At 42.3% G+C, this 27,483-nt stretch overlaps 1 protein-coding gene across 2 annotated transcripts in view; it reads left to right on the forward strand.

Moving 5' to 3' along the window:
• BRF1 (BRF1 general transcription factor IIIB subunit) overlaps positions 1 to 27,483 on the forward strand; it is a 175,614-nt gene that overhangs the window by 89,450 nt on the left and 58,681 nt on the right. For both annotated transcript variants that reach the window (XM_080395468.1, XM_080395469.1), the window contains 4 exons: positions 9,087 to 9,213; positions 10,765 to 10,804; positions 10,894 to 10,986; positions 11,655 to 11,933. In XM_080395468.1, coding sequence (XP_080251594.1) covers positions 9,087 to 9,213; positions 10,765 to 10,804; positions 10,894 to 10,986; positions 11,655 to 11,933 — 539 coding nt within the window. The remainder of the gene's footprint in view (positions 1 to 9,086; positions 9,214 to 10,764; positions 10,805 to 10,893; positions 10,987 to 11,654; positions 11,934 to 27,483) is intronic.

The raw sequence follows: 27,483 nt of genomic DNA on the forward strand, positions 1-27,483 counted from the left end.
GAAATACAATGCTTTCTGTTGTCCCCAGATGGAAATTTTTGTACCACCAATATATTCTGAAGTGTGTTCCATCAAGGTCTGTCTTTAGAAAGCTCTCCTGGTGTCTCTCTTTCTCTCCACCTCATTGAGACCAGCTTAAGCACATCCAGCTCTGTCTAATACTTCTTAATAATATTAACTTCTTAATTGTGAAAAGTATTTTTGCCCCAGATCATCTGTGGAACAGGAGTGATGCTGTTTCCCTACCATGCCTGGGTGGTATAGGGGTAAAGTTGAAGTGTTTGAAATGCTTCAAGGCACTACAGCTGCAAGGATGGAGTAGTACAAAAGCTACTTTTTTCCTTTGGCCATGTGTTTTAGTGCGCATTTTGTATGATTGATGATTTATATATCCACAGTGTGCTTCAGGATCCTTTGGTGAAATTGTTAGAGTTGGTTCTTACTAAGAAAATAAGCATAATAAGTTAGAGTTGGAAGGAAAATTAATTTGAGCAATTGTTTCAAGTGAAAAAATCTTACTGCAAAATTCATGCTTTGAAATGTTTACTCAAGTCACACACATCAACTAAAATGACAGCGTTATTTACTTTGACAGAGTAAACGTGACAGCTGAATTATTTTCAGGCAGCTATAATTACAACTATTTATCATGAATCTATAAATTTGATTGATGTTTTTCAAATAAGAGCACGTTATATAGTATTTAACGAAGGCAATTAAAAAAACCCAACTTTGAATAACTCTTTCTGCACTCCAGTTTTTATTCTTTTCTTTCAAGAATTCCTCTCAAAATGCCGTTGAGTAGAAGTTGTCTAAATTAATAAGAACTTATTCTTGTTCTTAAAGATTTCTTAGCTTCTCAGTTTTTGATCTACAGTTTTATTTCCTTGTGATTATTGCTATAGTTACTCTGGTGTGTAAAGAGCTACTGCTGCTTGGAGCATTGTGAAGGTGTTGAGCGTAGTTGGGTGAACGCTCATGAACGGGCGGCGTTGGATGCTATGCTCATGGCTGATGGCTTTGCCCTGACAGCTCTTGAAGTGAAACCAAACAGGAGGCCAGATAACCCTGAAACTTCTAGCCTGCTCGTTTGATTTAGCTCCCAGCTGGCTGCATGGTCCCTGGGGAAGCACAGACCATGGGAAGCTGCGTTTGCTTTCAGTGCTGACAGACTTCCATGGCAGAGATCTGCAAGGGACGGGGCAGCACGGGCATGAGGTGCCGCCTCCCCCCTTGCCTTGCGGAGGCAGGCCTGCAGCTGGGGGGGCCGGGGCAGTGTTCAGCAGTGGCTTGGCTGAGGGGACGATGCTTTTTAAGAAAGCCCCGCTTGGCTTCCCGTTTTGGGAAGACCCTCAGCAAGGGGTGGCAGCCCTTCCCTAAGCAGGGCACTGTTTTTAATCCAGTGCAATGCAGCTGATGCGACTGTGTAAAACGGGATTAGTTCACTCTGTTGGCCGTCATCTGGAGACCCCCAGGCCCTGTGGTCTATCACCTCTTTCACTGCTGTGTAGTGGAGGAGTAGCCCTTAGGAGGCTTTTCACAAAAATTGGATGTGCCTTCAGGCCATAAAAATGAATGACCCGATCATAAAGGGAATCTATTTCGGAAAGAAAAAGCGACAAAGCATGGCCCGTGGACCCTGTCGCTCATCTCCAAATCAAGAGTTCCTAATTTAACTGTCTGTTTGGTTAAAAATCAGTGTATGTTTGTTTGTAATAGGTGTGGGGGTTTGGTAGGATCTTGGGAAGAAAACTTTGTAGTTCCTTCACAGGGCCTTGAAGCTTTATGTTTTGAAGTACACAATTAAAATGTAAAGCTTGTTGCTGTTGTTGAAAGTGAACATATTAAATATTAATAAATGCACTGATAATTCTATCTCATTTCCAGTCTAATTGAAATGATATTAACTTATATATCACTTTATATATTCAAAGTACTGTGCAAATATTAACTAATTAGTCAAATTGTTATTTTCTGTGTAATCATCTGTGGAGATAGCAGAAATTAACTTTTAATAAACCCAACCCTTTTATTCAGTTTAACCCTCACATTTGTGTCTGTGCTCAATGCACCTGTCTTCGCTGCTGCCTTTTTAACCTTTACATACTCTTCCCCTTCATCTGCTTGTTCACCTATTGCATACTTTCTCTGCATACTAAATTCTGTCTTTATCTGCAGTGAGAATAATTTTTGTGATGTTTGTCCATTGTGCATTATCTAATACTGTGCGGCCCTTATGCCTGTTTGAAGATCTTAGGCGCTTCTTGAATAGAAATAAAAAAACGTAAATCAGCTTATCTTTGTTAACACTTGCATTTTACTTCTTTGCCGTACTCTTTTTATCTTTAAATTAAGCTGCTTTTTACATAAAAAATACTTCTTCTCAGTTCCATAAAGTACTATCTGTTAAAAAACCTATTTGTGATGAACTTCAGGAGAAGTAAAGCTTCATTCAGAAGGAGTTGGATAAAAGGCCAGAAAGGGTTTAAAGGGCTCATTTTTGAGGTGACTATTTTTTCTCACAACAAAATAGCATTTCTGGGGAAGGAAGACAAGAGTTGTTATGAAGGAACTCCGGTTTCTGGTTGGAGATGCTGCAGGGACTACCATAAATGGGGTCCTTTGCTCATATCCTGAGGGCCCAGCTACAGCTCTTTCAATGCCTGCTTCGGTAATTTTCTGGGAAAATTAAAGATTCATGCATAGAGATAAATGTATTGCCTGCAGCTTTTCTTATTTTTATTTCTGCAATATATAGCTCACATAAACTTCATGTCCAAGCTCCTAGTGCAGTCTCAAGTTGGGTAGATGTCTGCCAGAGCAGGCAAAGCGGGGAGCAAGTCGGTATAGGAGTCCATGGTCAGGCTGGGAAGAGAAGATAGCAGGGGTGCGCGTAGCTGCGAGGTGGCTGTGCGGTTGCGTTTTCCAAAATAGCAAAGTCGTATCAAGGCCAGGGCTGAAGGGAAAGGCGTGAAGAAGTCTGTGTTCAGCTGTGATCCAAGTAAAGCCGTGCTAAAATCCCGTGAAAGGTGTCCGATGAATTAAGTGAGAGCTGTTTACCAAAGATCCTTGAGCACGGGGAAGGGTCGGGGATGCTCAGTATGACCGAGTTGTGGTATTTTAGAAAACTGAGGAAGTTACTTCATGTAAAGGAGCTTGTGGTGGTGTTTGCTCTATCTCAGCTCAGCAGCTCTGGAGCTCCTTCGCTGGCCGCTGATTGTGATAAGCTAAGAAAGTAAATTGAGAAATATTTTATGTCCCCAGTTCAATAATTTCAAGTGGCTTATAGATGATTTCTAGAAATCTTTCCAGTATGGTGAGTAAAATACAACTTGATCCATGCGGGTTGGTATTGCATACCTTTGTAAGTTGAGTTGTCTGATTTAATGAAAAAAAGGTTTTATTTCTGAGGAATCCAATTTCACAGGCAGTGTTCCTTTTTATAAATCCAGCTTCTCTACAGCTAGTAGGCTAATACGTGAATTAGATTCCTAATCTATTTTAGTACTTCATACTTATTTAAAAAATGTAATTTCAAAATTATTTGGTGTCTGTTACTTTTGAAACAATAATTAACTTATTAGCACTAACTCAGGCTTAGATCTTGTCAACAGTTTTCTCTGTGTTCGGCTTTCCTCATCTGCGCGGCTGTTAAGAAATTAAGCAGCACGCTATTTTACTTTTCCAGGAGATCATAGAGTGTTTTTGACAGGCCACAGTGGAAGGAATCATGCTAATGAAACAAAATTTTAAGGAATGTGAAAGCATTTTGTTTCATTAGCTTGGTGTGAACATTTGAATCAGGTGGAGAAAGAAATGCAAGAACAAAAAATTCCAGATCGTTTAGACTGGTGGACTTCTGGGATGGCCAAGGAGATAACATCGGTGGGATAGCGGGTGAGCTAACCGTGTGCTCAAGTGTTAACCCGAATTAACCACATATGTAAGCGTTTGCAGAATCATGGCTTTGAAATTTAAGCTAATGAATTTGTGAGAATTTTAAATCTCTGTTTTGGTGTGAGCAAGTAAAACCAACTAATTCTAAAGGGTCCTTTATTTAGTACAATACATCTTTCAAGGTACCCATTCTTTAATATGTAGAAAAACAACAGAGAGTTGCCAGCAAATGAGCACCATTAAATTATCAGTCACCAATTAATTTGCAGTAAATGACTGTGTGTGTATGCTCTTACTCCATTGCAAAAAGAGGTGAATGTATTAATGTAGTACACCGTGGAAGTGAAAATGCTTCTCTTTACAGTTGCATTGGGCTGGGAACACAGACAGCCTAATTCAGCACAGCTCAGGTGATAAGTTGTAACACTACAGTAACTGGATCGCCTTTGATTTTGTCCTTACCTTTAGCAATGAGATAGTCATTCATGTAGGCTTCAAAAATACCTTTTCTTTATTGCTACAAGTATGTGTAAAATCGTGTTACATATACAATGATTAGATACCAGAGGATTACACTTCTGTTTGTTTACATACTGATGGGTACTGGAAAACTTTTTTCTTGTCATGTAGGAAGCATTTAGTAACTGTTTCTGATATATGTTCTATATTAAGTATCAGTTGTAGGGTATGTGTTTACATACTTCCATAAATCATTCATGCATAAATATTGTATGGCTTGGAAAAAAAAACGGGAGAGGAGGATGATGCAATAGACTGTTAAATTTGTAGTATAAAAAATAGTGATGGTTTGCCACATCAGTGTAAATTCTGAACTACTTTCCTATGAGTGAGTGCACGGGTTTAGAGTGGTAGGCAACACTGATGAACGTTCAGTTAGAACAGTGGTGATCTACTGCAGGGTTTTGGTACTTCACCAAGATAAAAAAGTAAATCCCTTTTCCAGAGTCTGCGAATGTTGGAGTTGTCAAATCAGCTGATCTATTACTAGAACTTTTGTAACTGATATGACAGTTAAGATTATGTAGAGATCATGTAAGTTATTACTTATGTTTTTAATTATATTGTTAATTTTGGAAAAATCAAGGGAGTTTAATTACCACCAGCAGCTTATCTCGCAATAAAGTTCTTTTCATATATTTCTGCTAACAATATGCCAATATTCAGCTCAGTACTTTTTTTTTAATCCATTAATAAAATAATTTAAGTACCTTAAAAAGACCTTTCTCAACAGGTAACTTAAAAGCTGACTGCTCAGGATTAAATTTCATGTTCACTCTTTAAAAAAAAAAAGTCTCTGAAGTTACAATTTGCCCTTCTGTATAGGGGTCGAGCACAACATACCTCTCTCTGCTTTATGCTGCCTGCTTTCTAGAGCTAGGTGCTAATTGTGTACATGTAGGATGACACCATGGCTTTTCCTAGCTGGTCTCTGCTTAGAAGCCCCTCTTGGACTTTGAACTTGGACTCCTGAAGCATTTCTGAGTTGGGCTCCAGAAGACCTTGTTCTTTTATGTGCTTTCTCACACCCCACTGCTGCAGAATTTCAATCAAACATTAAACCCGAGCAGCTAGCTGTGCACGGGAGTCTTTTTTTTTCCTTGGCTGTAGGTTGGATTCATAACTCTCCACTGGACAGTCCCCCTGAAGCAAAACAAAATAAAAAACCTCGCTTAAAAATGACTGACCCGTTTTCTCTTGTTGGGAGCTAAAATTAAGTGTGAATAGAATCTGTTTACTGTTTTCTGCACAGAAGTGCTTTATCAGAAGACAAGGTGTGGTTTTGTCTGTAAAGGAATGAAACAAAAGCCGTGGAAATTTTTCTTTGAAAAAAAAGGGTTGGGGTTAGGAGCAGATGACACTAAGCTCTGGAAAAACTTTTCTCCCGAAGGAATTTGCTTGAAAGAGTTTGCTGTGAGAAACTGTAAGAGGAGGGTTTGTACTGGAAGTTGAATCCTAGCCTGGGCTGTAGTGGTTGTCTCTGCTTTGACTATAAATAGAAAATACTTGTCTGCCAAATTTCAGTTTTTAGAGCCCTTTTGAATTTGTGCCAAGGAAATAGTGTCTTAATTTGTATATCTGTTTATTTTCCTCCTTCTGTGTATAACTTGAAATGGCAACTTTTATTAGATTTTTTTTAGATTAACAAAAGTGCAAAATGAACTTGGGTATCATTTTTATGTGGACCTTAAAAATAACCTGTAGCTATTTTTTTTTTTTTTCATGAGGGCACTCCCTTGCCCCTGAAATTACTGTGCTTATAATTAGGGTTGCATCAGTTTTTCTTATCTGCCAAATTAATGTTACCTTGTTTCATGCGGGGTAGACTGCTGTGTGCATCAGTTTGTTGCTTTGGTGGCATGTGTCCAAAATTAAAGAAATGTTTAAAAATATGTAGACAGGATATCAGCCAATGTAAAATGTTGAGGCAGGCAAATGGTTGGCAAAGGCAGGTATTTATTTATATCGAGTGGAAGGAGGAAATGTTGAGTGAGCAGCTCACTCTCCCACAGAGATGATGCTCAAACTGTGATCCTTGGCCATCAGGGATGGTTCTTCATTTCAGGAGGAAGGCTAGAGCCCTGTGGTTAAGACTAGTGAGGAATGAAGAAATTATGTACTACTCTAAACTGGGGCTTGCCGCAGGCCTGTGCCTATGCTGTGGCCGGCGGGTGGTCAGCCTGTGCCCCTTTTGGCTTGTGTCAGGGCTGAGGAAGGGCGTGGGACTGGGTGCTGGTGGCCGGCTCAAATGGTCGCACCGTGCTGTGCTGTGGGTTTGAGCTCCTTCTAGCACTGCCAGCAAACATGGCACAGCTCTGTCCTGTCCTGGCGCAGATGCACTGAAGGTCTTGGGAGAGACCCATGCTGCCATTTTAGCCGGGTGGTGGCCGGTGGCTCACCCGTGGGCTAACACCTGTGGGTGCAGGGAGCGCCAGGTGAGTCACACGACACGGCGGACAAGGAGAGGGGCAGGCAGAGCCTCCGATGTCCGCAAGGAGACGTGCATGGGGTTAGGTGCTGGAACCGAAGCATGGTCATCTTACCCCCAGCCTTGCTTCACAAGCAACTGGTTTTGCTAGTGGTGTTTGCTACGTCGCTCCGCGCGCCCCGAGGTGGTGCCGTTTGGCTGGGCGCTGGGTCTGGCTGCACGTCTTGGACTCGGAGCTAGTGGAATAAACAAACCAGGTGTCTTTGCCAAAGTGTATATTGGCTTTTTGCAGTGGGAGGAGAATAATACTTTAATGAGGTGAGTGTGGTTGGGAGGAAAAGTCTTCCTGAAGTGGAACTACCTGTGAATGCATGATTCATATGTGGCGAGATGGAGGACTGTAGTTTCATGGTGGTGACTGGCAAAATCCATGCTCCTAAAATAAGGCATGGGTTTGGCATGAAGTGAATCCTGAATTAAAATAATAATAACAGCAGTGCCCTAGCCAGGTTTTCCCTCTAGCCTGATAGATGAGGCTCCCTTCTGGAAGGTGGGTAATGCGCGCTGGAAGCCCGTTAGCACTGAGAAACGCTTCTAGTCTGTTAATTAAAAGCTGGGTGGTGCTGCTGCCAACAGCATCCTCCTCTCCTTTCCAATTTGATCTGAAAGGGAGGAGGAGGGAGCTGGTCCCTGGTACTCCGAGGGAAGGTTTTGGGCTGTCAGTCACTCTCAAATACATGGCTAATCTGGGGCTTGGTGGAGATGCCTGAACTCCAAAAGTAAGACTAGGTTTCAGAGGCTTTCTTCTCCTCAGCAGCACTAATTTTGGCTGGCATAGCCGTGCGTGGGCTCGGTGTGCTGCTTGCTGTTGGTTTGGCATAGAGGTGCCTGGCTCTCCCTGCCATGTCACGGCAGGAGGTGCCACACGTGGCCTGTGCTCCAGGAGCAGGGTGCCTCTGGGCAAGGTGGCCTGAAGCTACGGCATGCCTGCATCCCTCTTGCCTTGCTCCTCAGTTTATAAAAAAAGAAATGCAGGTACTGATGAGGATAAAGGCCGAGAGTGTGGCCCTGTGCTCTTGGGTTTGACCCTGGAATTGGTTGGAAACTGAATTTCCGTGCTAGAGAAAATTACTTCTTCGGAGGGAGTTCTGTTGCAGTCAGAGGTAGAGGGGAAAGCCACGACTGCGTTTAGGTGGGGAGAAATGTCGAAAGGTTCAGTGCTGGGAGTACTGAATCACCCTTTTTAGTTTCCTAGCTTTGCAGATGGAAGCTGTTGTCAGCTTTGCTTCCTCTGGAAGATGGGAATATTCCAGTAAAGCAGCTGCAGACCCGTCATTGCCGTTTTCCCATGGAAAATGTTGATATTATTAAAAGGGCACTTTCTGTCAGAAAAGCGTTCTGCCAGACATTTCCTGACCTGGCTTTGTAGTTAACCTTTTGTCTCACTTTCTCCATCTGTAAAATGGATATGCTTGTTCTCCACCACCTGTATAAAATGATGAAATTACGGCTTCGTCTCATTTAAGATTCAGCTCCTTTGAAAGGTTCAGCTGCTTTCATGGCAGATTCCCCATGGAGCTAGTCCTCTCTCTCACATAGGAAGGAACTTTTAAAACACAAACATTAAACAAATACAAAGTATGTTACTGTAAAATTATGTGCATTTGTCTATTCCATCTGTGCAACTTGTAGATGATCCTTTTATTTTTCTACTGCTTTTGTGTGTCCTGGGAAGATTGCTTCTTGTCCTTCTTCCAGTCTGCTGAAGAGACGTTACTTTAACAGTTGCTTTGCATAAATTAATCATGCTAACCTATCAGGAATATTTTAGAGCATACTCCTAAACTATGACGGCAGACATTTTAGTTTGAGAATCTGTTTTGTTGTTGCTGTTGATAACAAAACAATGAGATGGGAGGGATGAGCTGTGTTTCTTGTCTTAGTTTTGTCAGTCTGTACTTACTTGACCATAGGGGCCGTGGTATTTCTGTTCAGTCCTTGTTCATCAAAAAAAGTGTGTGTTACATTCTGTAATAAATCAAAAGCTAACTTGTGATTGAAAAGCTACTTTCTTTGCAGCAGATGAAACAATTAGTATCACTTCAGTTTTAATGTAATCTGCATTTGAGCCAGAGTTTCTAACGATGACATGTTTATTCTGTAACTTAGCAGACTGACAAATTTTGTTACTCTTAAAGGCGTTCTTAAAGATGTTATGGTGATGTGCTATATGCTTTGGTAGGTTGACAGAGTTCGAAGATACACCAACAAGTCAGCTAACCATAGATGAGTTCATGAAGATTGACTTGGAAGAAGAATGTGATCCTCCTTCGTTTACAGCTGGTCAAAAAAAATTGAAGATACAGCAGGTGAATTCTGAATTGGATGCTCTCTGTATTTCTCTCCTCCCTCTGTATATTCCTTTTTGAATCAGTTAATACTAAATCCTGACTGACCAGCCTTTGATAAGGTTTAGTTACATTTAATTTGAGGTTCTTAAGAGAAGGGTGAGCATTAATGCATATATAATGATATACACAGTGCATTAACTAAAGGATATTTTTTTGTTTTACTGGCAAAGGGATAGCTTCCCATTTAAAAAAATAATTATATATATATAAGTTTTTTTCCTGTATCATTTTTGCTCACTCCTCCAGAGAGATGTGCTCTTTCAGATATGTAGCTTCAAATGTAGCTTTAAACATTCCCTGATGAGGGATCGAAGTATGTCTACTGTCGTAGCCAGCCACTGCAGAAAGAACAGAGCCACTGCTTTTGTTAGTGCAGATCAGGATGTCTGGGTGGTCGAGTAAACAAGCACCACCTGAGCTTCCGTGTTTTTCAGGCTACCAGCGTTTGGTGCATAGCCCACGACTGCTGTATTGTGGGTCAGGGTTCAGCACACTCTGCCCAGATGCTCCCCCATTTGCAAGATGATGCAGTTGCACTGAGCACAGTTACCTCCTTCTTGCTTGCTTTCTTGCTGCATGTGTGTTTCCCTTTTTTGTGCTTTCCCTTTTACTGAAGTGTCAAATCTTTTTGTCCTTAGAAAACTGGAGGCTCTCATGTGACAGCTTAAGCTGAGCTTGTGGCATGGAGGTCTTGAGTAGCTGTCCTTATGTCTGCACTTCCCTTTTGTGTGCTGCGTGCAGTCTTCCACCCTGGTTAGCAAGAACCAGGGTTGCAAAGGTGTAAGCTTTGTTACTGGATCAGAAACGGTGCACTGTTTTTAAGGTGATACCCATGGTCAGGAGAAGTGCCATTACATATAACTTTTGTTTAAACACATATGAAATCAATAAGCCAATTACTTCAATGAGACTGCAGGTTTTATTGTGTGGTACAGCACCTGCTTCCGCAGAGATTAGTTCTCATGTGGCTTCATTTCTTTACAAAGCATGAACTGAAGCTGGTACCAGCAGAGAACGTTTTACTACTGTCACAGCCAATTCTTACATTATTAGTTTTTCAGGGAGTTTCATTTAAAGGTCTGTAGGCGTGTTTATGATGTTCTCAAGAGCCTGCCACGTGCTGTAAGTCAGTGGGCTTCACTCTGCCATCGCCTGTGTGCTATGTCTGGGCTGGGCACTGCAATTCCAGCACTGTCCTTGCACTTCTTTGCGTCTACAGGGACAGTCAGAGAGTTTGACTGCTGAGGAAAGGGGCCTTTTATTTGCAGCTTGCCAGAGTGAAGGTTCCTTTTGAAATACAAAAATAGGTGGGACATTTGAAATTGGTCAGTATTTTGAAACTTGTCTGTCTGACCTGTCTGACACTGCAAAGTAATTTGGGTTGGGTTTTAAACTTGCTTTTTGCTTTTAAAATACCCTATCATTCTCTGTCTCTATATACAGTTCACAAACAGTAGAAAGTTGTGGGTTTTTTTTAGTAATTTCACATATATTTTATTTTTGTTTCAGCTTGAGAAGGCATTATCAAAAAAGCTGGAGGATTTTGAAGGTATAAGTTGTGTTTAGTGTAACATATCACTCATTTGTTCAAAATTACATCAATGATTGCTGAGTTTTATTTTTATTTCAACACCACAGGTGAAATATCGAGCTATCAAGATGAAATAGAGATTGAATTAGAAAACAGTAGACCAAAAGCAAAAGGCGTCTTTGCAAATTTCACTAAAGATGGTAAGTCTATAAAGTCTTGTGACCACTTAAATAGTAACAGGTTCAGATCCTGCAGGCAGTCTTAAGTGTATAAACTTTATTGTGATAAACATGATCATGTATATGGTCTCTATTGGGTTGGAGTTCTCTCTGCCAATTAGTTGGTTCATATATCAGTCTTCAAAACAGCTGCATTGTTCATTAATGATTTCAGTTGTTCTTCTTTCCTGGTGCCTTATAAGCTTGGCACTGGCACATAAGAATGTTCCTTTTCATCTCTGAAAGTGCAGTGGACCAGTATCTAGACCCTTCTGTCACCAAATCCCACAGCTGACTTGGTGATGTGAAAGGGCCTTGCCTGTGTTGAAATGGCTATTTTTGATTTGTAGTTCTACCAGTAAGTAGCTGGCTTCTCTTGCAGAGCCATTTTACTTGCCATAATTCGATAACACAATACTTCTATTTTAAATCATGACTGTATTCACAAGAATACGTTTTATTAGCCGAGGTAATGAATTGGAAGAGCATCTAAAAACTCCATGTATTCATATATTGTAATAAAATAATGTATATTTCTTCTACAGATTTTCTCTAAAAGTTTTTATTCTTTTAAGTCAGCATCTCTCTATTTATTAAGTTTCCGTAACGGATGGTATGCAATGGCTGATTGGGTTTTTTCCCCTTTACAGATTCTATAGAAGATAATACCTCTAGCATATTTGGAGAGGAGGAGGCAGAAGATGAGGAACTGGAAGCAGCTGCTAATCACTTAAACAAGGACTTTTATAATGAACTTCATGAGAAGGATAGAGGGAAAAAAAATGAAGATGAGGAATACAAAAATGGAAAGGAAGCTCTTGTAAGACCACCCGCATTGGAATCCTTGCTTGGCCCACTCCCCACTGCAGCTAGTCTTGGCATAACAGAGTCCATAAAAGAGTGCATATCCACTAAGGACCGAGAGCCTGGTGAGTAGGAGATCGGTTCAGCTCAGGGTGGAAACTGGACACATGCAGACAGTTGTGGGTTTGTTGTGTAATTTGCATGTATCTTGGCGGTTAGCAATTCCATCAATCACTGTAACATCGATGTACAGGAGCTGTGAGATTGGGTGGGACCAGTGGTCTTGGTTGTTGATGTTGGTCATTGGCATCTGCTCCTCAGGAAGCAGCAGGAAAATCTGGAGTGCCTAATTATTTTCTGCAGCCTGAGAATGTGTATCTCTTAGTCAAATAGATTTGCAGTCGTATGATAGCTAATGGGCATATTTCAAGCCATGGAGTCTCAATTTGGAAGTTGGAGGAAGCAGATTCCTGTAAATATGACTGGAAATTAAAACCCAAGTATGAGAATTTTAGATCAAGGCAGAGTTTCTCAGGAGACATTTTACTGGAGTCAAACATGATGCAGTCTGTCTCTCTGATTGAGAATCTTTGCAAATGGCAAATACTTAAAATGTTTGTAAGAGGAAATAACCGGTTGTATGCTTTTTTCTTTGATATGAACTTTGATGTGTATCGTGGTGGTTTTGCTCCATTTTTCTTAAAACCCCCAGATTGATCTGCATTATAAAGCTCTGTATAGTACAGTGGGAGCGGGACTGATCAACTAAGGAAGCCAGTTTTGCCATAGCCATTAAAGCAGACAGTACTGCAAACAGCCAGGCACCCAGGCAGGTTTGTTTGCTTTTTCTTATGTGTGCTTGAGGTTTATGGAGATGGCATTTTTAAAAATTCCTTTTGCATCTTAATGACTACGAGAACAGAACATATCTAAAGGCCATTTTATTCTTTTCTTTATCACAGTTAATTTTTCCATCATAAGACATACCTGTCCAAATCTGTTTTGTCAGCTTACCTGGGGGTCGACACAGCAGAACATTTTGTTATCCAAACTGTTCTGATGCTAATTTCTGTTCAACATCAACTACTTACAATAAGATACTCCCTGCCTCAATAGATGAACTGAATGCATTCAGATGCTTATTATGTTAGTGTTCACCTTCCAGAAATGTGGCAGGATGATTGCATGTTTATATTCTATACAAACGAAATCATATAGAAACAGTTGAGTGGATTTCGTTTTGTTTTAATTACAATTAAGAAAATGGATGGCTCGTGGCTTGTCTTTCTGCTGGAAATCAGCAGTTCATGTTGAAGAGTTGTCGGTAATGGCTAGAAGCTGTTGTTGTCTGGCTAGCCAATGACCTGCAAAAATGAGTTTCCAGTGATGGACGTTTCTCAGCTGGCATTGCTATTGACCATTTTAATGGACAGGCTGAGGACTGAGGTGAAGGATGAAGCTTAGCTGGTATAGCCAGGTATGTTCCTCTGAGTCAGGCTTCAAGCAGGTGGGCAGGACAGTGCATGGCTGCTCATGCTATGGCTTGTCTGCATTTGCTGTTTGTTTTCTTTCAAAAGTGGAAGATGTGCCAAATGAGCTGAATTTCAAAACCAAATGGGTTTCAGTATGTTCATTCTCTTTTAATGCATCTGAGAAATCATTGTGGGTGTTTGAACAAGTACTTTTCATAACATGTTCTGAAGCTTATATGCAGAATTACTGTTTTGTTTTTATTTTGATTATAGATCCTGCCTGAAACTTTTTTTTTTCCAGCTACTCTGCTAATTTATTTTAATAATTTTAAAGTTTCATGTTAAGTCAGATTCATTTTGGTTGTGTCTGTGCTGCAGGATGGTTTTGCTGGGGTGCAGTTTCCAAGTCTCCAAGCCCTTGCCACATGGTGCCTGTGTGGTGTGGCTGCATTAGGGTGTGCATGTGCATCATCTCCCTGAGAACCTTGTTTCCTTTGGGAGGTCATCAGGGTTCAGGAGCAATAACAGAGCCTTGATTTGTTTTGGATGATTGAGAGCCAGGTCTAGCAGACAAGCTGGGAAGTACACCTGGCTTACAGCTGGAATGTCGTTATGCAGATTAGAGAAAACCTCTTGTTAAGATGCCTCCCGTTGGTCACCTGCACATCTTAGCTCTGAACCTCAACGAAACTGGTGTAGATGTTTCTGTCACCTCAGGCAACGACATCTTGAGTTCTGCCTCATAGCTCTGGGAAATCTAGGAAAGGCTTGTACCTGGAAGTAGTATCTTCTTCTATCAAGCCAACTGGTATAGTTCTAAAACTTAGACAATTTCCAGGTTTCTGGGCCCTTCATCAAGTCTGAAAAGGAACAGCAGTTTTCAAAACTAAATACAGGATGAGAGCAGTTGCTCTGAGTTTAATTTGCATGGCATAATCATCTTGAAACAAAAGTAGTTGGTACCTGTGGAGGGAGGAGGAAAAGATCATAAAATTTCCTGCATTTATCCTGTGTATTTGAATTCGGGTTTAGTGCCATTTATACTGTGACTCTCAGCTGGCTGTAGACTTGTTGTGGTATTTCATGTTCCAACACCTAAGTCCATTGGAGAAGGAAGAGAGTCATTGTAACATTGCACCCTTAAGGTAACGCTTTGGTCCTTCTCCACAGCTGTGTAAGTCATGAACCAGGAACCTTTCCCTTCCCTCAGCCCTCTGCAAACCTGACTCATCTTCTGCTGTGCAGACCATCTGGCTCAGGTTAGGCTGGAGACCTTGGTCAGAATGATTTTTATCTCCTACCGGGCTCCACGTGTTGTTGGATGGGTATATTACGTCCAGTCACTGCAGTGGCTGGAAACAGCGTGCCCGGTGCAGTGTGGTGAGGATTCCCTGCAGACCCTCACAGTGATAACACTGCGTGGTTGGGCAGGTGGCTATTAAATAGGAGCTCAGCAAGCAGGTGCAGTATGCGCAGTGTTTGGCCTCCCTAAATGCAGGGTATCTCCTCTCCTCGCTGTAATGATCTCTCTTCCTCAAAAAACACTCTGCTGTAGGTACCTTCTACAAAGTCTTTTCATTTGGCTTTTGCATGTGGTAATTCAGTTTATAATTGCCTACATCAGCTGCTTTGGGAAATCTTCCACCTTTGTGCCACAGCGGCTGCAGCAACAGCAGAAGGTTTCTCGCAAACTGCTTATGCAGATAAGGCTTAGGTGCAGAGCCCAGGTATTAAGAAAAATTTAGTGTATTTTTTCTCCACTTACATTTGATATTTGAGCAGTGTGAGCTTGTCTATATGAATGTTTTATGGAAAACATAGTATTTTAGCAAATTTGCATTACAAAGACAGCATGTGAGGTACTGGGTTAATGAGTCTGAGGCAGTAAAGTGCTTAGAATAAACACTACATTTGACTGTTTTTTTCCTACAAAGTGTATTAATTTGCAGAGACATTTAAGTTTGAGTCTTTGCAAACTGCTTCTTTCTTATTCTCATGATAGAAGTGCTTTATAATGAGATCTCCATTTCAGAGTTGGACATTGGGTACATCAGTCTGTCCATTTTCCTGGCCATGCAGCATCCCAGCACCCTCTCGATGCTCTACATGCTTTTCCTGATTCTGCAGTGCCTCAAAACAGGGCACTGTTTCCTTTAGGAGACTGCCATGGTCAAATACCATGGTCTTTGTTCTCAAGAAATAACATTCTTTGCTGTAAAATTTCCCTTTGCAATTTATTTTTATGTCCCTTTTGTACTGCTTCAGATAATTTATCATCTTTCTTGGTGTTTATGTCCTGGTGTTTGCTGGCTGTCATCCTGTCCTTCCCATGTCATGCTGCTAGGCTGTACAGTGCCAGTTCATCTGTTCTTGCCACAGAAAGCAAAAGTCATAAATTTAGTTTTGGCCAGGGCTAAAAGTGAGCAAGGTCTGATAATAACAGAGATAAAGGTAAAATACAGGGTGTAAGTTACCAACTAACTTTATATAACTTCCCCTTCACAGTCTAGGTAGTGTTTGAGACCTGGTTTAGTTTTTGTTTTGAATCAAAATTCACATACAGTCATTAAGAGCAGTGGTTTCAAATAATGTATGAGGTGGGTGGTAACACGCTCCTGCATGTCCTCATGAAAGTGAGCGGCTTTTGCAGTGAGAAATCACTGTGCCTGTAGCATCTTGTGCTTAGTTAGGTACCCAGCTAACTGCATTCACTGCTAATTTCACAAAGAATACATGAGAAAGGTTTTGTGCTTGTTCACAATTCGTAGTTTGCTCATTTATTCCTCCTTGTATTTATTCCCCCTCATATTTATGCCTCCATTACTGCTGCCAGCATAATCTGGCATGGGCTGAGGTTGAAAGATGTTGCCATTGATTTCTGTGGGTGTTAAAGACCCTGTGCAGACAATGTTTATTGATTGAATAGTTGTCCCTGTGTACAAATACTTTTCAACTTCTTACTTAAGGAGGCTGTGAAAAGTGGCTAAAGATGAAGTTATATGAAACAGCGATGGGCTCATCCCTCATGGTCCTACCCTTCTCCTCCAGCTTTCATCCCTTGCAGGCAGCTGCCACCTTCCATTTCATACTGGCCTTGGGGCTTCCCTGCACCCTCTGTGAGCAAACTCAGCTCCCTCACCCAACGAGGACAGATGCAAGTGCGTATGATCCTTCTTTGTTTCTGGCAGCGGCAGGTGACCAGTGCCAGCAGCACTGTGTGCGGGGAGGTTTGCAGAAAAATGACATTTCTAACAGGGTCTGAGCTGCTGTGGAAGGATCCTTAAGGGCTGGCAGGCTGAAAGCAGTTGGAGACTGACTGTTGGTGGCTGTATGGGCCAGGGAGAGTTGTTTGCCCTGCCTGGGATCCCAGCTGAAATCGTGGGGTGGTAGGGGAAGGCTCACTGCTGCCACCGCTGCTGCCCCATCAACAGGTGGGTGTTGACCCCCTTTGTGTACTGGCTGCTTCTTCTAGCATCCTCCTTGCTTCCTCAGATTTTGTCTGAGTACATCAGTATGAATATATATAATTGTATACGTGCATATAAAAGTATACAAAAAGATATAATCAGTAATTAGAGAGAACATTTTGAAGCCCTATTAAATCATAATTACTGCATACATGAGCAACAGAGCTGCTGAGTTTAGCGCTATTTGTGTTACATATGCAAAGTACTTTTGGTCATCAGTGCAAGCATGCATGGCCCCATCCTGGTTGCTCTTCTGGCTCTGGATTCAACACTGCAGTGGTTTTAAGCCCCACCTGTGGAAATGGGCAGTGTGCGTGACCTGCTTGGTGCCATCGTCCTTGTGTGATGCCTTCAAAGCACTTTGAAGGTTTGATCTTTGTGTGCCATTTTGCTCATTGGAAAGTATTTGCTGTGGCAGGACGGACTCTTTCCCAGTGTTGAGATCTAAGCAATAAAAACCGTGGTGCAAGCTGATCTTTCTCATCTAGCCTCTATATGCCTGTGTTTGGCAGTCTTGATAGACTGTATCCCTGATTGAGCCTTCATTATGCTGTTAATGAGATGTGAAGAGCTTGCTGCAGCCAGCATGGTAATAGGAGACCACCAGCTGCTTTGAATGCATTTTTTTGATACCTGAAATCTTGGGTATGAATTACAGATGACGTGATTTTCTTCCTTGACTATGCGTGTCACTCACACACAAGTATTGCATGTGCATGTGTTACTCCAAAATCTGTGTACACATTTTTTCATGCAGGATCTTTGCATTTCATTAGAGGATAGGAATGCTATAAATTTGTTCCATATTCATGCTGTGAGTAACTAGGAAGGTTAAGGGATGAAAACTAATCATACAGTTTGGCCAAAAGATTTCCGAACATATCTAGAGAGGAGTTTTGGAGAGAAACCTGCAGTTTGTTAGAGCCATCAGGGAGATAAATTTGAGTGAAAGCATAAGGTGAATCATGTGAATACAGTTTTAGCACATTTGTGGATGTTACAGGAATTTTCCAAAGGTTTGGTTTATCAATACAGACACTCCTTACAGGAAAATGTGTGTCGTTTTTTCGGAAGTCTTGGTCAAGAAGAACTGCCTGAGAGTAATGAGTGCTGTGGTCGGGAGAAGGTACTGGAGGATGGGGTTCGGGTTCCTGAGCTGAACGGAGCAGACCTGTCTCTTAAACCTCACTTGGCCATGTCCCCTGTGAATGAATTCCCTTAGCCCCTGGCTGACCAGGCTGGCTGTCCTGTTACCCTGACTGTTTCAGGGCAGGAAGTCTTTATGCCCTTCTCCTCCTCCTCCTCCTTATTTTTCTTTTTTTTTTTTATTTATTTTTTATTTCATAAAATTCTGGTCTGGAATGGGCAATGTTTTAAAATCTTGAAAGCTTTTCCAGGCTTGCTTTTTTTTTTTTTTTTTTTTTTTGCCTGACTCCTGCCTCATCCTGACTGCTGAGTGGGCAGTGGGCAATGTGTCTTTTCTGTCTTGAATTCCTCTAATAAAAGCATGACAGAAAATCAGCTTTATTTTCAATTTGAGTAGCGTGAAAGCCTTACATTGCTCTTTGATAAGGCTAACCAGCCGCTTAAAGCCTTATCCTTCCCTTGCCTGAAGAAAAAAAAGGCAGAAAGCCGCTTTCTCCTCTCTTGCTGCTTCAGCTGGCTGCAGGCTCTTTGGAGAAGGAGGTGGCAGCAAGGCTGTGTCTCCAGTTCAGAGATGTGTGGCTGGGAGAAGAGGTTGAACATGCTGGACAGGGGCTCTGGTGCATCACTCTGTGTGCTGATATTTGACGTGTGTGCTGCTACATCGATACTGCTTTTTAATGGAGCAAAGAGAAGCGATCAACCCCAGCAGGTTTTTATACGTTGATTTCCCTTGCAGTGAGGGGAAGTCCAGGTCTGCTGTCATCTGCTCTTCCTAGGTTTAGGCTTAAGGAGGTAGAAATGTCCTGGAGCACAGAGCTGGGCAAGCAGGGATAAGAGGAGAAAGCTCAGCTGGGCCTTTAGCAATGGTCCTTTTCCCATACCTAAGCAGCAGAATTATGAACAGTTGCTCCCCAAATACTAAGGGAGGGTTGTGTTCTGTGGTTGACTTGGATGCCTCAGCATTTGTAGGTGCCAGTCTAAGGTTTTCCTTCTCTTAGGGCTCCTTTTCAAGGTTTTCTCCTCTCTGCACTCCTCAGCATCCAAAAAGATGCTGGTTCTCTGTGTGGGAGATGCTTTCAGGAGCATTTATAATTGCTCCTGCCTTTCTGGGGGCTGATTCTTAAGGAACCTGTGGAAATGCAACCATCTGAGAGATCACTGCCCTGCTGCTCCTAAATCTTGTTTGAAATAGGCTGCGGATTAAAACGAGGCTTGGGAAGGTGGCGATGGGGGGTTTCAATGCAGACACCTACAGGCACACAGGAAACCTGGCTAAAAAAGCTGAATAACCCCCTACTAGTATGAGAGTTATATGATACTTCCTTTTCTGCACCTGCCAGAATTTGAGCTCATTAATGCTCACGGTTATTTGGTTAGGTGGCCAGTTTGCAGAAGAAATGGCCATTCCTGCCCTGCCCTTCTGCCAAAAAGAAATAAAAAGGCTTTCACAAAATAACTCTACTGAAAACTAAAATTGTTCATCAGAGAGTTGCAGAAAGTGAAATGTGTGAAAGCTATGGAGAGGATGTGAAATTTGCATGGAAAGCCAACCGCTCAGGAGGATGTTATTTGAGCAATTCATCACGGTATCTGAAATGTCAGGAGTGGAGGCCTGGGTTCAGTTCAGGGAGTCTTCATGGTCTCAGTTGTTATTGAGAATAAAGAGTTATTAACCTAGGTCAAGGAGCCGCAAAATGTGCCCTTGGAAGAAGGAAATACAGTGCAGAGAGATTTGCAAGGCTTAGCTACTTTGGGTTTAATATGATGGGTAATAAATCCGTGTGCAGTGCTGTGGTGGATCCTGACCACTTCGCATTTGTTTTGCATCTTCAGAAAAAGCTAAAATAATCCTCCATTTAGTACTTTATTTTCTTGTGGTGCAGGTTCAGCTGGTAAAGGCAATACCTGCAAACTGAAAATCCACCAAATTAATGCTTTAAATGGAGTGCTGTTTTGGCAAGGTTTTAATATTTTTTTTTGGTAGCAGTTTGTTGTTTTTCTTTTGTTTGGTAGCTTTGACTTTAGTTTGGAAAATTAATTCCTATATCCTCTTAAGGATTAACTTCATCACACCCCTACACACTTCATCTGTTTTGTTTGTTGGTCTGAAATCCGTGGGACTGTCGTAGTAGTCAAGATGCATGGGCTGGGCTGCGACTTGCATAGACGACCCTTGTAATTAGGGATTTCAGATACGGCACTACAGACTGTTAATGAAAACAGTCATGAGTTTAGCCTTGTATAATTGCAGTTTGACATTTTTGGTTTGCTAAATGCTTTCATAACTAAAATGGATGTATTATCCAGTAGACGAATAGTATTAATGTTGACATTGTTGGCAATTAAAAACAATTTTGGAAACTGAATTTTACTACTCCTGATTGCTTTTGAAATAATTTGTTTTTCGATGTTACTTTAGGGTTGGTTCATTTATTAGGTCTTTTTTCTTGTGTGACAATGAGATAATTGCTATGTATTTTTTATCCTGTAAGCAATTATAATCAAAGCAGCCAAATATAGAGTCTGCTTTGGCCTGGAATCAGAGTGACCTGTCAACATGAGGCTACTGTAGTCTTCAGCTTTTCAATTATTTTTTTTTTTCATATGCACTCACCAGACTGCATTCAGCAGGGCTGAAAAAATGGCTTTTAGGTTTTTAAGTGTTAACATTAATTACAGTGGTGCAAAGCTGTAGAAACTGGCAGATACGAACAATTTTGGGTTGGTTGTTAATTACAAAAATCGTGATCTTTTATCTAAGATTGTGTGGACTGTGTTGTGTCAGTGTCCGAAGTGGTTGGAGGAGGAGTTGCTGGCAGGCTGCGTGGGGAGGGGAAGGTGCAAACTAGGGGGAAATAGCAAAGAGTTGACCCTAGGGATTTTTTTGCAACCAAGTTTTGCTAAAAGGAAACAGAAGAAACTTACTTTTTGTTTTTTGGTTTTGAGGGTTTTTTTGTGTCAGCAGTTTAAGGTAAGGCTCACTTTCATATCAAAATGTATATGTGCACCTACGGTTGTAGAAGTTGTTCTCTCTGACGGAAGACCTGGACATTTACAACTGTGTTCCAGAAATAAGGAAAGGAACATGAAATGAGAGAGGGTAAATAATGCTGTTAAGGAGTACCTGGGAAGAAATTCAGAGCAAGAAACAAGGCTCTTGAGATAGGTATAAATGTAGAAGCCAGAAGTAAACAGTGGTACAACGGGTGGAAGGATACCATTTTCCAGCAAATTCACTACTTAAATGCCATGTTTGATTTACTTATGGTGGAGAAGCCACCGTGTGCTCACAGATGGGAGGGAAGTAAAACAGTACTCTGTGACCAAATCGTTAACACATAGAGGAACAAGGCAAACAACTGATTTTGGAAGTTACACTTAATGGTCCTTACTAATTTCCTCCTAAAGGTAAAAAAATGCAAATCCACATTACCACAGAGGTCATGTATTGAAATATCAACATGAAATTGTGTCACTGGTGGTGGTGATGGTGTATTCTGGCAGTGTTTTTCCTTAAATAAAACATCCTCCAGTGAGAAGTTGCTATTCCATAAAGTCTCTCCTTGCACTTCAAGCCAGTTTTTTGCACTTAGTAGGAGTACTGCTTTCCGTGCTACTGCTGTGTCTCACAGCTCTGTAGCTGCTGCAGAACTAATGTGAAGCTCCTGTGCTAAGTTCTTCCCTGAGAGCAAAGATAAAATTCCAGGTTTATACCACACTGCTTGAATTTGGCCTCCAGTTTTAATGCAGAGCAGGTGTGTCAGGATGTGGTGTTGTGGGTGCTGTTGGTTGGGGTTAAGAAGTGCCTTGCCTTACTGGCTCGTCCCCCTCTTATCTGCTGGGTTTAGTGCACATGTAACTCCCTTACCTCGGTCTGTCAAAACTGTCACAGGCTTGTGCAGCCGTTTTTAATAACAGGGTCATTTTGACAGACATGTGTTAGGGAGTGCTGCCTTGGTGGGTACGGGAGGGAGGGAGGCAGCACCCGCTGCGGAGGGAAAGGCACAGGGCTGACACTGGGGGCAGAAACCAGTTCCCCCAGTTCCGCTGGGGTTGGAGGAACACTTTGGACCATGTCTTTGTGGCAGCAAAGAACATGTATTTGGGGGGCTGAGAGTGACATTCGTGCTTGCGCTGAGGTATCAGTGCTGGAAAGGTTTTACATTCCATCAGTGAACCGGAATGGGCAATTTTGGATATGTTGTTGCCCAAGATAATTTTATATGCAGGGTTTTTGTAGAGAGAGTAAGGTTGATGCTTGAAGTTCAGCTCCAGAAATGCAGCACTCAGAACTCTGGAAGCAATGAAGAAGTTTGATTTAATAAGGTGGGGAGGGAATTCAAAAAGGCATGCTGAATTCTCACCTGAAAAAGCCTTCTTTTATATTTAAAGTTTATTGCTTTATCTTGACATTCAGGAAGCATGCATGAAACTTTCTTGCCTTTGAAAGCTTGATAGAAACTCTTGAAGTACTTTGACTGAAACAGAAAATTTAATAGTGAGGTATTTTGAACATGGAACGATGTTTGTGGGCAAGTAATTTAAACAGGTACTAATATGAAACGGTGTTGTACTTGAAAGGCTACAATCGGTGTACACACACAAACTGGGTAGAATATCACTGGGAGCAATAAAATCTAGGGATTCTTCGTACTGCTTTCATTGCAAACAATTTTTATGGTATGGCAGTTGAAATGCAGAGAGCTGGCACATCACTAGATTGATAATTCCTCCTGCTACTTACAACTTATTCTCAGTACAGATGTCCCCAATTCTTTCTTTCTATCACATTAAAGTTTCTTGTCTGCTTCAATTTCGTGCCTGGCTCAAACCTTTTTTGAAATTGGCCCTCCAACATATTTTTTTCTCTCTTTAAAAGTTTATATCAGATAAAATCTAACTGCTGTTCTTTTATCCTAAGGTTTACGCTTCAACTTTTAATAAGCTCGTTTTAAAGAACAGTCTTCCTTGAGAGAGCACTTGGCTGATCCATCAATAATTATATAGTAATAAAGCAACTGTGTAAAAATGGCACCTACGTGCTGAACAGATTGGTTTGCAGAGCCGCTGACAAAGATTAATGTTTATTACAGTTTACTGCTTTTGGTTCTGCAGATGCAATATAGCTATTTTCTTTGTGGTATAAGCATCATGAAAAGTAATTTCCAATTGTGGAATGTTTATGATAATAAGGATGTATAACTAGGGAGAGCCCAGACTGACTGACTTTCAAATACCAGCATGAGTTTGCAATGCTGCTAATTTAGAAAAAAAAATAAGCAAAGAATATTTTTTGTTTTATTTCTTTGCTTAACAGATTTTTTAAGCAGTCACTGGGACAGAACACACAGGGAACCCTACAGTGTCATGTAGTTACTCTTCTGAATTAATTGCTATTATATTAATTGCTGAATCCCCATATTTGGCAAGCTTCCTCATTCTCCTTGCTGCATCCAAAGATTTCTACTTTTAATTTTACTGCAATGTGGAGGAAAATGTAGTGTCTATAAAGAACACGAAAGTCTGAGATTGTTGTTGTTTCCTTCCTTTTTTTTTCTAAGTGCCAGTACAATTAAGGCTGTGATTTACATGGGTTTGGATTGTTCAAATCTGTCCTTTTCTTTTGGGTCAGATGTGGAATAACGTAGTCTGTAAGATTTTATGGCCGGTAGATGTGCAGTCCTTTTGGTCAGTTAAGCTGATTGCTTGCAGTGATGAAATCGTCTCTTGGTAGCAGCTGAGAAACACCTTGAGAATTAAACTTTTGTGGATGCAGATGTTGGGATTCCTGCCTCTGCAGCCTCCGGCACGGCTTCCTGGTACCGCTTCACTGGATTTCCCCGGGGTGATGCTGGTGGGTATGGATGCCTGGGCACTGTCAGTCATGTCCTAGCTATAAGGTGCTTTCCTTGACTTGTAAACCTCTTCTGGGCAAAGGCCAAGAGTCACGGGCTCTCTGCTGTTGCTGCCAGTAATAGCAACTTGGCCTCATCCTGGGTGTGTTACTCCCAGTTCAGAGTGAGGAGTGCAGTCGGTCCTGCTCCCAAAAGACCCTCGAGTGGCATAGCTCCAGCCTCATCCCCTTGGTCCCTGGGGGCGGTGGCAGAGCTGAGGTCAACGTGCCTGGTTTGGCTCAGCAGGAGGTGAGGATCTGTTCCTCTGGCCAGTTTGCTGCCACAGCCCTCAAGTCTTCGTGGCAACTTCTGGCTACATCAGCAAACGCTTTCAACCCAGATCATTCATTTCAGTTGGCACTCATTGGCGGTAATGTTCCTTTGCTTGGCTTCATTTTAGCATTTAAAGGTTTTTATGTTGTTTTTGACGGGATGAAGGGAATTAACATGGGAGTGCTTTGTCTGGACTTAAGTATTCTCTGCTTTATCTTGCTAGTAAGATTCAAAATCTTATTCTTCCAGCAGACAGGGCTTTTGTCTGTGCACCTTGCTAGCTCTTCTCTCATCAGTCCCTTCTGTCAGCCCATTATCCTGGGCTTATTTTACTGCACAGTTAATGATGCTTAAGTCTGCTCTGGAAAGAGTTTGCCTAGTTAAAACTAACATAAAGTACAATACATCCCAGTCTTATCTAAAGAAGTAAAAGAAATAAAAAAATACAATATAAATAAACGTCTATTCCATAGGAAAGGACAGTAGGCCTGAATTTGAAATGATGATCTGGTGGTGCACTCGGTCCCACTGTCCCTGTTGCTGACAAAGACATTGAACAGTGCCGGTCCTAGTAGTGACCCCTGAGGAATGCCACTCGTCACTGGTCTCCACTTGGACATTGAACTGCTCTTTGAGTGTGACCATCCAAGTAATTCCTTACACACCTAGGGCTCCCTCTGTCAAATCTGTGTCTCAACAGTTTAGACACAGGGATTTTATGTGGGACAGTATCAAATGCTGTGCACAAGTCCAGGTAGATGATATCAGTTGCTCTTTCCTTATCCATCAGCGCTGTCATAGAAGGTCACTGAATATGTCAGGCATGATTTGCCCTTAGTGAAGCCACGTCGGCTGTCACCAGTCACCTCCTTATTTTCCATGTGCCTTAGCATAGTTTCCAGAAGGATCTGCTCCATGATCGTCCCAGGCATGGAGGTGAGACTGACCAGCCTGTAGTTCCCTGGGTCTTCCTTTTTTTCCCTTTTTAAAAATGGGTGTTATGTTTCCTTTTTTCCAGTTGGTGAGAACTTCACTGGACTACTGTGACTTTGCAAGTTATGATGGATAGTAGGTTAGCCACTCTGTCCACCAGTTCCCTCAAAATCCACAAATGCTTCTCATCAGGTTCCATGGACTTGTGTATCTTCAGGTTCCTTAGATGGTCTTGAACCTGGTCCTCTCCTACAGTGGATGGTTCTTCATTGTCCCTGTCCCTCCCTGCCTTTACCTTCTGTGACTTGCGTGGTGTGGCTGGAGAACTTGGCAGTGAAATCTGAGGCAAAAAAGTTATTCGGTACCTCAGCCTTCTCCATATCCCGGGTAACCAGTTCTCCTGTTTCTTTCTGGAGAGGGCTCACATTTTGATGTACCTATATGTACCTGATGTACCTAGCCTTCCTTTGATCACTGATGTACCTATAGAAGCTTTTCTTGCTGCCCTTGACGTCCCTGGCCAGATTTAATTCTGTCAAAGCTTTAGTTTTCTCAGCTTGATCCCTGGCTGCTCGGACAATTTCTCTGTATTCCTCCCAGGCTGCCTGTCCTTGCTTCCACCCTTGGTAGGCTTCCTTTTTGTGTCTGAGTCTGTCCAGGAGCTCCTTGTTCATCCATGCAGCCTCCTGGCCCTTTTGCCTGACTCCCTCTTTGTTGGGACACATCGCTCCTGAGCTTGGAGGAGGTGATCCTTGAATATTAACCAGCTTTCTTGGGCCCCTCTTCCCTCCAGGGCTTTGTCCCATGCTACTCTACCAAGCAGATCCCTGAAGAGGCCAAAGTCTGCTCTCCTGAAGTCCAGGGCAGCGAGCTTGCTGTGCGCCCTCCTCCCTGCCCTAAGGATCTTGAACTCCACCATTACACAGTCACTGCAGCCAAGGCTGCCCTTGAGCTTCACATTCCCCACCAGCCTCTCATTGTTGGTGAGAACAAGGCCCAGCGTAGCACCTTTCCTTGTCGGCTCCTCTGTCACTTGGAGGAGGAAGTTATCACCAACGCATTCCAGGAACCTCCTGGATTGCTGATGCCCTGCTGTCGTCCTTCCAACAGATACTGCTGTGGCTGAAGTCCCCCATGAGGACCAGGCTTGTGAACATGAGGCTGCTCCTGTCAGTGTTTAGTGGGCCTCATCCACTTGGTCTTCCTGGCCGGGTGGCCTGTAGCAGACCCCTACTATAATGTCACCTGCCCCTGCCCTCCCTTTGATCCTGACCCATAAACTCTGGTCGGATCCTCTTCCATCCCCAGGCGGAGCTCCGTGCGCTCTGGCTGGTCACTGACACAGAGGGGAACACCCCCTGCTCGCCTCCCCTGCCTGTCCTTCCTAAAGAGCCTGTATCCTCCCATGCCAACTCTCCAGCCATGGGAGCCATCCCACCACATCTCTGTGGTGCCAACAAGATCGTAGTCCTTTGGGCATGTGCATGTCTCTAACTGCTCTGGTTCGTTCCCCACGCTGCGCGCGTTTGCATCGAGGCGTTGAAGCTGTGCCCCCGGTGAGGCTGGCTGAGCGGCCGGAGCGGCTGGAATTCCTTTGTGCTGCTCTTGAGGTGCTCTCCTGCTGACCTGCCATCCCTCTCCAGGCTCTGGGCATCACTTGCTGGCACTGGCATCAAATCAGAGGGATCTGTATTGCATGTAATGCTGAAGGTGTTTAAGTGAATTGGTACACAAAATGCACATCCCTCTCTCCAAATGAGCTGCGGACCATGTAGTCATGTTTCTGAGAAGTGGTGCCAAAATACAATGTGTTATGATGAACTTAGATTAAGCTTCATGGGAAAGCATCATTACTCAGTTAATTAAAGAAGAGCAACTTTGATATTATGCCATGTGCTGTAAAATAAAATGGGTGCATGGCAGAAAGAGCCATGAATCCTTTTAGTGTATGTGAGACTGAGCCGTAATGTGTGGCTTCCTTCTTGCCTCTGCAGTGCTGTGTTGAATAGAGATTGAATATATTCAAATAAAAAAATAACGACATGTAGATATGGGACCTTATCTTTTCCAGTGCTCTCTTTGAATGTTTTACCAGTCTACCTGTTTTTTGAGGTTTACTAAAAATCTTTTGAAAGTCTTTGCTTCGCTCTGCATCTAATCAACATTTAAGCAGGGTCCTTTGTGTGCCTGTAACCTGGAGAAGACTGGCAGGTTCATGAGAAACTGTAAAATCAGCAATATGTAATGTAGCTAAAATGACATATTAAATATAGTCCTGTTACTATATAAACTTTATATACAAGTCAGATGTTGAGATTAATCAGAATGACAGGTTGTACAAGCATATGGCTGGCCTTTCTGATAGCCATTAGCTTGAAAGGCCGGCTTTGAAATCAGCTCCATTATTTATAGGTGAATCATGCTGCTGGGCTTTGTCGGGAAAAGGTTATTTCTCCAGCTCCGCTGAAACCTCCTATGCACGGAAGAGCC

This window comes from Falco punctatus (assembly GCF_963210335.1).
Source record: "Falco punctatus genome assembly, chromosome: 7".
In the NCBI taxonomy this organism is placed as follows: Eukaryota; Metazoa; Chordata; class Aves; order Falconiformes; family Falconidae; genus Falco; species Falco punctatus.